We start from the raw sequence: 13,441 nt of genomic DNA, 5'->3' as shown, positions 1-13,441 counted from the left end.
ACCTGAAAAATATTGCAGTGGTTGGAATCGCCCCACATGATCTCAAGATTTCTAATACAGTGACAGGAATCAAGACTGTGTGGGATTTGTGGAATAACAGACGCAAAGACCAATGGAGCAGAATGAGGAGACAAGAAATAGCCCTCCATCACTACAGTTTTTCCCAGATGGCACAGGGGTAAAGAATCCATCCACCAATGTAGGAGATGCAAGAGATGCAGTTTCAATCCCTGGGTGGGGAAGATGCCCTGGAGGAGGAAATGGCAACCCGCTCTAGTATTCTTGCCTGGGAAACCCAATGGACAGAGGAGCCTGGTGGGCTACAGTCCATGGGATCACAAAGAGTTAGACACGACTGAGCACACTGCACAGGACATTAACCCTTGAACAACACAGGTTTCAGCTGTGTGGATTCAATTATATGGGCATTTTTTCCTAATAAACACTACTACAGTGTAGGATCTGAGGTCGGTTGAATCTGAGGATGCAGAACCACGGATATAGCCGGATAGCATTAAATTATACATGGATTTAGAACTGCTCAGGAGACTAAACCCTAATTCCCTGCCTTGTTCAAGGGTCAAGTGTACTTCCCATTACTTTTTGACAAAGGTACCCAGGCAACTCAATGAAGGAAGGCCGGTCCCATACATGTGCTTGTCAATGAAATATTCATAGTACAAAAGAAAATTTCTCCATTTAAACTTTACATCTGTCAAACATCAGCAAAAAGTTAATCAATGCTCTAAAACAAATTATGGAACTTTACACTATAAGAGATTTAGCAAAAATGCTATAGAACAAAAACTTCAGAAAATGGAACTTGATGCAGAGTCCTTAGACATGTCACAAGAGCCTGACCCAGGGAGAATATACAAAAACCTTAGAGTGAAAAGGGTTTTTGCCCTTAACCTTCAGCCTTCTCAGTCATAGAGCAGTCATGTTACTATAAGGTGAAGATTAAGTACTCATGGAGGTTGCAGAGGCAGAGGACCCCATCACACCCCACATGGCAGCCTCTGGACTTCCTGTTAGATGAGAATGATAAACCTCTTACTACTTTCAGTCCCTGTTCTCCAGGTGGTCTGTCACTCACAAATAAAAACTGTCCTACCTGAGCAATAAGATTACTATTTCACATCCATGGCATTTGTGAGATAATCTTGAGAATGAGTTAATTAATAAATTCCTCCTCTTAAGGCCTGACCACAATAAAATACATTTATCTGGTTTCTATCCAGAATGAATTTTCCAATGAAGCCTAAGATGTAGATACCTGCTAAAAGCCTTGTCATATCACTGTATTATTAAAGTCTCTCACCAGGATGGGTCACCTGATGGTAACTCGGTCTTGACACTGAAGGATTTGCCACACTCATTATATTTGAAAGGTTTCTCTCCAGTATAAATTATCTGGCAGATCTCAAGGTATGAACTTGGGCTGAAGACTTTGAGATACTTAGTACATTTATAAGGTTTCTCTGCACTATAGATTATCTGATAGAAAATGAGGCTTGCAGGCACAAAATCTTTGGCATATTCATGACATTTGCTTAGTTTCTCCCTACTCTGAAATCTCCAGTGAATTGTACGCTGTAAATTTTGAATGAAGACTTCCCACATATGTCACACTTACATAGTTTCTTTCATGTATAAATTATCTGATACTTAGTGAGGGTTGAGAACTCAGTAAAGGCATTTCAAGTTCATTACAGCTGAAAGCCTTCTCTACGTTATGTATTCTCTGATGAACTGCAAAAAGTGAATTTCGACTGAAGACCTCCCCACACTCATGACATTTGTAAGGTTTCTCTCCTGTGTGAATTCTCTGATGCTTTCCAAGGTTTGGTTTTTGAGAAAACAACCTGCCACACTCATTACATTTGAAAGGTTTCTCTCCAGTATGAATTCTTTGATGACTTTCAAGATTTGAATTTCGACTGAAGACCTTCCCACACTCATTACATTTGTAAGACTTTTCTTCAATATGAACTCTCTGATGCTTTGTAAGATATGCTCTTTGATTAAAAAATTTGCCACACTCATTACATTTGTAAGGTTTTTCACCAGTATGAATTCTCTGATGACTTACAAGATTTGAATTTTGACTGAAGACCTTGCCACACACATTACAGTTATAAGGTTTCTCTCCAGTATGAATTCTTTGATGACTTGCAAGATTTGAATACTGATTAAAGACCTTGCCACAATCATCACATTTGTAAGGTTTCTCCCCAGTATGAATTCTCTGATGTCTTCCAAGATGTGAATTTTGACGGAAGACCTTACCACACTCATTACATTTGTAAGGTTTCTCTCCGTTGTGAATTCTCCGATGAATCCTAAGGCATGAATTTTGACTAAAGACTTTGCCACATACATCACACTTACATAATTTCATGCCTGTATGGATTACCTCATGTGTGGAGAGGTGAGAGCCACGATTAAAGGTTTTGCCACACTTATTGCATCGGTAAGGTCTCTCTCCGGTATGAATTCTTTGATGACGTTTAAGGGAGGAATTCTGACTACAGACTTTGCTACATACATCACATTTATACACTTTCTCTCCTGTATGCCTTATCTGATGTCTACGGAGGGATGAGCCATGATTAAAGGTTTTACCACACTCATCACATTTGTAAGTTTTCACACGAGTGTGAGTTGTCCAATGACTTACAAGGTGTGACTTTAGACGAAAAACATTGCCACATACACCACACTTATATAATTTCTCTCCTGTATGGATTAGAAGGTGTCTACTGAGGGAGGAGCCATAATTAAAGGATTTACCACACTCGTGACATTTGTAAATATTTTTTTTAAATATATGCAGTTCATCCTGAAAGCTTAACACAAGTCTATTTTTAATTGGCTTCTTTCCTGTATTCCACCTACCTTGTCTATCTCTTCTGTGAGTTACATTTTCCTTATATATTACAGGCATTCCTTTGTAATTTCTTTCATCATTCTTCCACTGACACCCAAAGTCATCTTCCTGGATTTCCGTGAAGCAAAAATATTTCATTTCAGGGCTTTCTTGTCTTTCCAATGTCACTGTTTGGAATGCATCTCCTCTATCACTACTTGCTATTGGTTGTAATTTCTTGACCACATGTATATGAGAGATATCTACAAGATACAAAGAACCATAAGGTGTTTTACTCAGTACAACTCATGAATAAAACTGTAATGTTGAATATATGACATTAAACCAAAGGTAGGGAACTGCCTGGCAGTCCAGTGGTTAGGGCTCTGTGCTCCCACTGCAAGGGTGATGGGTTCTATCCCCAGTCAGGGAACTAAGATGTTGCACAGCATGGTCAAAATAAAATAAAACAAACCAAAAGTACTACTTATGCCCAATAAGGTTATGAAACTTCCAAATCATGACCTTAAAAATTTTAGGAACACTAAAGGAATAGGACTCTTTACTAAAGAAAGAGTGATTATATGTAAGGTGAGAGTATGACATGGTTGGATACCATCACCGATTCAATGGACATGAACTTGGGCAAACTCCAAGAGATAGTGAGGGACAGGAAGGCCTGGCATGCTGCAGTCCATAGGGTTGCAAAGAGTCAGAGCACAACTTAGAGACAGAACAATAACAATAATGACAGCTGAGTTCTAACACCCTGTGACAAAAACATTCACACTAGACAAATGTAGGTTAACTCTCAAAGAAAGAATATTTTGTCACTATGACACCAAAGCATACACCAACTAACAATACATATACTGTGGTCTCACTATTAAGGAGACAAAAGATATTATATTGTACATATATTCTGTATTCTATGTCATACAAATAAATGCTAAAGACCACACAATCCACTGTAATGTACATAATCCAAAACAAACTTATCTAATGAATAACTAACTGGTAGTATGGAATTACAAAATACAGCATACAAAAATGGAAGAATTTGTTAACACAATTTTTCACAAAAAATTTTTCTGAATATCTGCTATAGAGCTATGTACCCATAAAGAATATGCATTTTACAACATTAACAAATGGTACATGTCAGTTGTACTCTATAATAAAAGCTGAAAAACCATCATATATTAATTACAATTGAGTTAACCAATAAAATATTCTAGAGTTATGTAATCTAACAGCAAATAAATAAAGTCATTCCCAGCCTTCACTGAACACTTAAAATTCTCCAGTTCATTGGCTCTAAAAAGATATGTAATAAAGAGCAATTTGTAAATTTATCAACTAGGGTCAGACACAATGTTGATTAGCACAAACTGGAGATGAAAAGCATACAAGATGTGATGCAAAATAGTATTATAATAAACATGACAGAATATTAATATAACTATTTATAAAAAGTAACTTTTCAGGCTTCCGTGGTGGCTCAGTGGTGGACAATCCGCCTGCCAATGCAGGAGATGTGGGTCTCACCCCTGATCCAGGAAGATTCCACATTCCTCAGAGCAACTAGTCCGTGTGCCACAACTATTGAATCTGTGCTGTAGAGCCTGGAAGCTACAACTACCAAAGCTTGCACACCTTAGAGCCCTGCTCCACAACAAGAGAAGCCACAACATGAGAAGGCCGCACACAGCAGCTAGAGAGTGGCCCCTGCCCTCCACAACTAAAGAAAAAGCACAGGAAGCAATGAACAGTCAGCACAGCCAAAAATAAATACATAATTTTTTTTTAAAGCAACTTTTCAATCATGATTATAAAACATGCAAGAGTCTAAGCCATCAAAGAACACTAATTTGTTTCAAAAGGCTTGTTTTTAAAGGTTTAAAAGGCATGAGGTAAATCAACACAAGTTTTCAAATCACAGGTTTGACTCACAGATTTCTATGCATCACCACAATTGATACAGAAAGTACTGAGAGACACAGGATTTGAACCGGAACTAAACCTAAAGGATGACTGCTCACCCCAGCAGTACAGATTACAAAATGTTAAAAACAAATACCAGGAGTTTAAAAAGAGTATTCCAAGGGAGACACAAAAGAAGTCAGCCATGTAACTAATAATGTTATTTAGCCACCCTTCTTGAAAATGGTTTTTCTAAGTCTTCACAGCTGCACATAGTGATTTTGGTCATGTCATGAGAAAGTCGTACAACAGAAAAAGAGGGACCATTTTTATACTCAGTGATGTGGAAAGTGGAGCAATGAGTGAAGGAGTGCTGGGGAAACTGGGATGAAAATAATGATTTAAATATGCGAGCAAATGACAGTCTTCCCACATAAAAGTACCATGTGAAGAAAGGTCCAGAATGAGAAATGGCATGAGTGGAGCACAAGGTATATGCATATGTGGGAGCACAGCTAGTGATTGTATATCTAGGTGAATATAACTGTACCAGAGAGCAGACAAGATGGCGGGGCAGACGTATCCTATGCTCACTTCCTCTCATGAGCACAATCATCTCACTTTCTTTCCCAAGCACCAAAATCACAATAATCTGCATTATGACCATCACTGACAAAGACTAAAATCTACCAGAAAATATCTGCTACAACTAAAGCCATAAAGAAAGAACCCCAACAACACAGGAGGGATGGGGCGGACCCGTGATACAATCAAATCTCATACTTTGGGTGGGTGACAGACAAACTGGAGAATAATTACATAACGCAGTTTCTCCCACAGAAGTCCATCAGACCCTCCAAACCAGGGGTCCAACATCAGGAAGAGGAGAATGTGAATATAGTTTTCCTAGAATAAACTCCTACATCATTTCCTCTGGCTCATAGAGGATGGTCATTAGTATCTGGAAACAAGATTGACATCATGTCCTTGAGATGGGCTTTCATGACAGTCCTCAAAGCCAAGAAAAGAAAAAAAACAATGGGGAAAGACTCATCAGTGAGGCTCTGATGATACTTTCTATCTCGTATCTTACAACATGCTGACCAATCTACTAAGTAGCTTCAAGTGGTGACTTAGTACAGAGCAGGAAAATATTAAAACACTTAAGGAAAAGCATTCTCCATCAAAAACTTTCTGTTAGTAAATTCACCCCACCGAGAGTCCATCCTGAGCTGTCTACTACAAGTGGATTATCACAGTAACGAAACTGGATAAAATTATAGACCCTAGGAATATCTATTTCAAAAGCAAGTTTCACACTCAAGATTATAAACTTTTCTACTTGAAGGCAAAAATGTGCTAGTTACTTTTATATTTCTCCCAGAGCCTAATAAAAGCCAATACAATAATTAATCTATTTATTTATTATTTAATCACACATACACACAAAATCCCTCAAGTTTCAAAAGGTAAAAATCATGCAAAGGTAGAAGAATATGGAATCAGGAGTGTATACTGATTAGGTACAGCCATAGAAGAGCCATAAAAGAGTGGGAAAAATACAAAATTTGGTGAAGAGATGAAACCATGCACTCAACTCAAGATGCCACACCAATAGCTTGCAAGATACACGTATTTCCCCCATGAGGAACTAGGAAATAAAAAAAGAGGATCTCTTTGTCCACTGTCTTTGTAGTTTTGCCATGTAAAATTAAGCGAGACCCAATCTACCTCCCTGTTTCACACATCCCCGAAGTGTGTGGCAAAAATCAGAAAAGAAGAAATGGCTGTGAAATCTAAACAAGGGGAGAGGGCTTGAGACAACAGCTCCCTGAAGGTGCCACATGGAATCAAAAAGCATGTGCTTTTGATTTTGATCAATGCCTTCCCATCTTCTGATTAGATCTTTTAAGAACACAAATGGGGATGAAAGAGAGAAAAGCTCAGGGAGTGAGTCTGGAAGCATCAACTCTTATTTATATAGACTGAAAACTGAGCATCCAATGAAATTGAGTCCAGAGAGAGAAGTGAAAGGGGGTAAAAGACCCTTTTAAAGCAACCCTCTTCACAGTGTTCAAAGTCAACCAACAACTAGTTCACAGGGACCAGATGGCAGGGTGTAGATCATGATGAAAACTTTGCTTTTGTTTCTGGTGGGGCTCCACCAGAGGGTGAAAGAATACATTCTACATGTTGAAGAACAGAATGATAACCCAGGAGTAAGAAAAATGTGCTCTCAGCATTCACAATAAATAAACTTCTGTTTTCTGAAAAGAAATCTCCCACGTGGGTAGAGTTACCCAAAGACCAGTAATACTGCCACTTCCTCTCTGCCCTTCTGAGATCTAACCTGTGTTCACACTTTTGATACATTTCTATCCTCTTGGTGGTTTGCTCTTTTCATGTCACTCTTCACAGGCTAGAGCTGTTCCTCTTGTTCCAAGATGGAAATAATATTCTGGTCAGAAATAGAAATTTCTGCTTCTCAAAAGAATGAAATGTGAAGAGCTGGGGCTTTTCTAGCTCTTTGTTCAGGTGAGGAGTGAGGACATTGAACGTGGGTCTGAAAAACTCTATCACAGGTTGGTCTACCACTTGCCTCCTACTAAATGCAGAGGCAACAGTGTAATATTCAGATAATGAGCTCTCTTCCAAGAAGTAGTGGCGCAAAAGCACAGGGGCAGAAAAAAAGAGAATCTGATATTTTAAAAGTTTGCCCTCAGCCTTATAAATACTTAAGCTCTGGAACAATGCCTGATATATCATGAAATGAATTAATCATCTGCAGAAAAGCTAAGCTTAAACTCATGATACCACATCATGAAATTTTTCATGTCTGAATCAACAAGGATTTCAGATCAATCAAGCAAAACAGGGGCTCCCAAGGGGCACAGAAGGGAAATGCAATGATACCCAAGGACAGATTCCAATTTCTGAAGCGAAGTGATCCTCACCCACAGAGATCAGGTTCCTGAGGGTCTCCACCATCACATCCATGTAAAAGGCCCTCTGAGCAGGGTCCAGGCATTCCCACTCCTCCTGAGAGAATTCTACAGCAACATCCTTGAAGGTCAACTGTTCCTGAAACAAAAACATCTCATCAAAGGGCCATGAAGAGAGTTATTTTTGCACAAAATGAGAAGAGGAGAGAGGAGTAAGGATCCATTTAATTGAAGTATGTATTCTGACAGATCCAGGTAAAGGTATCTGGAGCAAATTATGCATCCGTAATTTTAATTTCTTATCCCTTTTCATAGAGATTATGATATCCTCTATACAATGTAGGTTTTTCACTTTTTCTGGACAACACACAAACAACCTAGAAATAAAATTCAATAGCAGGTGGTCTATGCAGAAATGTTACCTATTATGTTTTACACACCATGTGATATTCAATATCTAGATGAGCTACAGCACCAGTGGGATCTTCAAAGATGACCAAGTCCACAGTGGCTTTACAGAAAGGTCAAAATCTGCAATTATGACAATTACAAGAGCAATGACTCGAAGTGCTGGAACACTTTCTACATGCCAAATTTCATAATAAATTTTTTACATGTATGAAATTGCTATAAACATAACAGCTCATTAGAGATGATCTCTTCCCATCTTACAGAGGAGAATACTGTGCCAGACACACTTGGAGACACTTGACTCAGGTCATGAAACTAAACAGCAATATCAGAACTCAGAGGGTTGGCCTCTGGAATTGAAGCTAAAGAATCAAACAGTTGAATAAGAGAAAAAACAGTATTAAAGGCACACTGACAGAGGGTTCACTGAGAAAATCTGAAAGAAGTTCATGGTGAACAACATGGAAGAGCATAAAAGATCATCCTATATGTGGGCTCACACACAGACACATAAGATGTTAATAATCTTATTGCTATTTAAACCATTAACATGATACTCCAAAAAAATTTTTTGAGGTCAAGGATTATATTTAAGATATAATTTCAAGTGTAAAGATAGGTTTGAAATATGATGTTTTTATCAAAACCATGGACTTGTATTTCCATGTACTCACACACACACATGTAAACACACAATTACTTGAAAAGACAGGAGTTCCCTGATGGTCCAGTCGTTAGGATTCAGTGATTTCACTGCTGTGGCCCTGGATTCAATCTCTCGTCAGCAAACTAAAATCATACAAGTGGCTTGGCTTGGTCAAAATTAAAAAAAAAAAAAAAAAGATTTAAACATTCAACCGGAAGGCTTTTCTTTTCAGATCAGGAAGAAGGCAAGGATACACACTTCTGCACTACTGTCCACCAAAGTACAGAAAGCCCTTATCAGAGAAATTAGACAAGAAAAAGAAATCAAACTTATCCAAACTGCAAAAAGTAAAATTATCTTTTTTTTTTGTAGATGACAACTTTTATGTGTAAAAATAGTAAAGATTTCACAAAGAAATTGCTACATCAAAAAATAACTCTAGAAAAGTTGCAGGATACAAAAGTCCATATGCAAAAATCAGGTAAATTTCTATACATAATGGTAGTGGTGGTTTGGATGTCTGTATGTTCAGTCCCTCAGTTGTGTCTGAGTCTTGTGGCCCACCAGGTTCCTCTGTCCATGAGATTTCCCAGGCAAGAATACTGGAGTGGGTTGCCATTTCCTTCTCCAGAGGATCTTCCCAAACCAGGGATAAAATCCAGGTCTCCCACATTGCAGGAAGATTCTTTACCGACTACGGTACCAGGGAAGCATATACACAGTGAACAATGTCAAAAGAAAATTTTAAAAGAATCCTATTTCTAAAGCACCATAAGGATACAACACTTCATGAGAAATCCAACAAAGAGGTGAAAAACTTGTATACTGAAAACTATTAAACATTGCTAAAAGTTATACAAGGAGATACAAATAAACTGACATCCTACACTCTTGGATTGAAAGACTAAATATTCTTAAAATGAAATTACCCAAAGTGTTTTATAGATTCAATCTAATCCCTGCTGCTGCTGCTGCTGCTGCTGCATTGCTTCAGTCGTGTCAGACTCTGTGCGACCCCAGAGACGGCAGCCCACCAGGCTCTCCCGTCCCTGGGATTCTCCAGGCAAGAACACTGGAGTGGGTTGCCATTTCCTTCTCCAATGCATGAAAGTGAAAAGTGAAAGTGAAGTCGCTCAGTCGTGTCCAACTCTTAGCGACCCCATGGACTGCAGTCTAATAGGCTCCTCGGTCCATGGGATTTTCCAGGCAAGAGTACTGGAGTGGGGTGCCATCGCCTTCTCCGATCTAATCCCTATCAAAAGTCAAATGGCAATTTTGGTAGAAAATGTAAGTTATTACACTAAAATTCATAAGGAATCTCCAAGAATCCCAAATTGCCAAAGAAGAAAGGAAGGAACCCTTATAGATTTCAAAACATATTACGAAGTAATCAAGATGGTGTGGTACTGGCATAAACACAGATATATAGAGCAGTGCAAGAGAACCGAATGCTCAGAATTGATTTTGCATATACACAAAATGCATTTTCAGCGGTGCCAGGACCATAGAATAGAAGGAAGACAGTCTCAGTAATAAATGGTGCTGGGAAACTGGGTATCTACTAATAAAAGTATAAAGCTGGAACCTCACCTGTATCAAAATGAGAAACTTCTATGTGTCAAAGGAGGCAATCAACACAGTGAAAAGGTAACCTCCAAGGAATGGAGATGATGAAAATGGATTAAGAATCTCCATGTTTCAGAGATTGATTTCATAGTTTAAAATCAAAGGAATGAAACACTCTGTATCACTGATATCTCTGAACTTTTCATTCCATTCCCAATCATCATGATTTTTAAATCATCAGTATACCCATTTAGCTTCTGCCCAGTCACTTCAGTTGTGTCTGACTCTTTGCAACCCTATGGACTGTAGCCTGCCAGGCTCCTCTGTCCATGGGATTCTCCAGCCAAGAATACTGGAGTGGGTTGCCATTTCCTTCTCCAGGGGATCTTCCTAACCCAGGGATCAAACTTGTGTCTGCCTGCATCTCCTGCATTGCAGGCAGATTCTTTACCCACTGAGCCACCTGCATTAGCTTCTAATACAGTATAAAAAGCCAGAACAAATTTGCCGTAATTAGTCTGTTTTCAAAAATGCACCAGGCGAAAATGCATATTAACACCTGACTTCCATGTGCAGCTTCTTTACCCTGGTTGATGGAGAACAGACAGGGCATCCAGATGGACCCTTAAGCAATCCCTGTTGCCCAACAGCACTTAGACCCTGTCTCCAACCCGTGGGTGAGAAGCCCTGCCCAGGACGGTGCCCAGGGGAGCCTCCTCACAAGGGCCAGGTCACCGGGTCATGGGGAGACGGGATCTAAGTGGAGAGGACAGGCCCTGAGGGAAGGCCCCGGGTAGTGTGCATGTACAGGAGTCAGACAGGACACTTCAGAGTTGGACACGATTAGCAAGTCCAGAGAAGGGCATTTCAGGAAGGACAGACTGAGAATCAATTGAGAATATGAACTTACCTGAGAAATAGCCATTCCTGATTCCTTTTCTTTGCTCTTCCAGGCTTCTTCCTCAGTCTGAGTCTTTGGAAGTCAATCTTGAAAGGTGAAAATAGGCAGTTAAATGCTTAAAATCAACACACCCCCTTCCTATGCCCCAAACACATATACATACACACACACACACACACACACACACACACACGGAAGACCCCACTATGTGGAACAGACAGTCTTCTGCTGCACACTGTCTCAGGAGGGACTCAGAACAGTCAACTCCTACAGAGAGATCAACAAGTCAGTTCCTACATTTTTTTTCAGTGCTTGATAGATCTTTGAAGATCAAATAGTGTAGGGTATCCTTTTTTTCACCAAATATATATTTTTTCAGATTATTTTCCACTAGAGGTTATTATAAGATATTGAATATAGTTCCCTGCACTATACAGTAGGTCTTGTTTAATTATTCTATATATAGTAGTGTGTATCTGTTCATCCCAAACTTCTGATTTATCCCTCCTCCTCCTTCCATGTTTGGGAACCACAAGTTTGTTTTCAGTGTCTGTGAATCTAGTTCTGCTTTGTAAATAAGTTCATTTGTACCATTTTTTTAGATTCCACATATGAATGAACTCCGGGAGTTGGTGATGGTTAGGGAGGCCTGGCCTGCTGTGATTCATGGGGTCGCAAAGAGTCAGACACAACTGAGCTACTGAACTGAACTGATAAAGTGATATCATGTGTGTATGTCTGATTTACTTCATTTAGTGTGACAATTGTGTCTACCTACACCATGTGTTTCCACATATTATTATCCTGTCTCCCTATTTCTGTATCTTTGTCTTTTTGTTCCCCTCTACTTTTCTGCTGTTCCTGGCCCCCTGTTTTCTCACACCTGTCTCACTCCACTCTGCAAATCATTCCCTCTCTTAATGCTCCTTCTCTCTAACCTTTCTGACTGCCCTACATCTCTATGTATTTCTGCCTCTTTCTTCCCCCTTCTCTGCTTCCTCTGTGCCCTTCAGTTACACCCCTTCTCTGTTACACTCCTTTCCTCCCCACTCTCGGGCACCCCAGGTGGTGATGCTTCCTTCCTGCTCTCTCTCCCTTCACTCTTGCAGTCAATAATTTTCCTCTCCTCTCCCAATCACCATGATGCTCTGAAGGCTATGGTTCCACCTTTTATCCTCTCCCAAACTGTGTGAAGGGCCTCATCATTGCTGCCACCCTCCTACCAGTAGATCCAGAGCCCCTCTCCCTATGTCACTATCCAATTCCTGGAGATCTGGCATTTTTAACTTAGTTCTCGATTTTATTCACTTTCTACCTTCAAGGCGTAATCACTTTCACTTTACTATTTACAAGTCCCTGTCTGTACCCACTGGTTCTCCCTCAATCTTTATCCTTCTCAATTTTTCTGTCTCAGTCGCTCTCTCGGTCTGCTTCTCCTGATCCTCCTCGCCCCTGCATTTACGAGGATGACGACTGAATAAGACGCCCGCGGACTGAAAAAGACCGTTTGGAACTCTGGACCGAAGAACACTGGGCGTCACAGAGATGGCCCACGTCACCACCTCTACCCTGGGTTAGGGCGGACCAGGAAGGGGGCCTTGACGAGCAGAAGGACGGGCCTGAGGAGACGCGAGGACTGAGGGGCTGCGAGCGAGGGGGGTCTTAGGAACGGGGCTGACTCTCCAGAATCCCGGCACCGGGAAAGGACGCGGCATCTCCGGGAACGGGGCGGCCGGCGCGGCCTCCAGGGGCCGAGAGGGCGAGGCTGGGGGCGGGGGGGGGGGGCGCGAGTCCACCTCAAGGACGAAGACTTTACATGAGGCGGAAGGCAGAGATAGTAAAGGGTTTTAAGCAGGAAAATGTGGCAAAAGGCAGTGTTTACGTGGACCGAAAGCAGAAAAGCCAAGGGCTTCGGTACTGGCCCCAGAGAAATTGAAAACCCAAAGGGAAACGGTGTGCAAACTCTTTAACACACGTCTCGGTTTACATGGCAAGTAGGGGCGTGAGAGGAAATTTAAAGACCGCAGTGACTCCAAGACCCTGAAGATGGAGTCAAAGAACCGCAAAGCACAGATTTAAGCTAGAGAAGAGAAACTTACGCTCTGCAGAGTGACCTTCGTCCCAAGCATTCCGTTTCCGGGTCTGCAGAGAACTGCGCGTGCGCGAGGCGAAGAGGCGGGGCT

At 40.6% G+C, this 13,441-nt stretch overlaps 1 protein-coding gene across 7 annotated transcripts in view; it reads right to left on the bottom strand.

Annotated features, from left to right (window-relative positions):
- Window positions 1–13,441, bottom strand: part of LOC129631040 (zinc finger protein OZF-like) — a 281,286-nt gene that overhangs the window by 136,422 nt on the left and 131,423 nt on the right. The window contains exons 1-4 of one of the 7 annotated variants that reach the window (XM_055551766.1): window positions 13,358–13,392; window positions 11,268–11,344; window positions 8,175–8,265; window positions 7,747–7,873 (exon numbers count right to left, since the gene is read on the bottom strand). The exons of 2 other annotated variants lie outside the window; for them this stretch is intronic. In XM_055551766.1, the coding sequence (XP_055407741.1) occupies window positions 7,747–7,820 (74 nt within the window). In that variant the 5' untranslated portion in view covers window positions 7,821–7,873; window positions 8,175–8,265; window positions 11,268–11,344; window positions 13,358–13,392. Of the gene's footprint in view, window positions 1–2,898; window positions 3,029–7,746; window positions 7,874–8,174; window positions 8,266–11,267; window positions 11,345–13,357; window positions 13,393–13,441 lie in introns of those variants that run through there. 4 more of the 7 variants (XM_055551765.1, XM_055551773.1, XM_055551775.1 and 1 more) reach the window with 4 other exon arrangements.

This window comes from Bubalus kerabau, chromosome 17, assembly GCF_029407905.1.
Source record: "Bubalus kerabau isolate K-KA32 ecotype Philippines breed swamp buffalo chromosome 17, PCC_UOA_SB_1v2, whole genome shotgun sequence".
Taxonomy (NCBI): Eukaryota; Metazoa; Chordata; class Mammalia; order Artiodactyla; family Bovidae; genus Bubalus; species Bubalus kerabau.
Note: the sequence above shows the minus strand (reverse complement) of the source record. Positions and strands in the feature narration are given on the sequence as shown.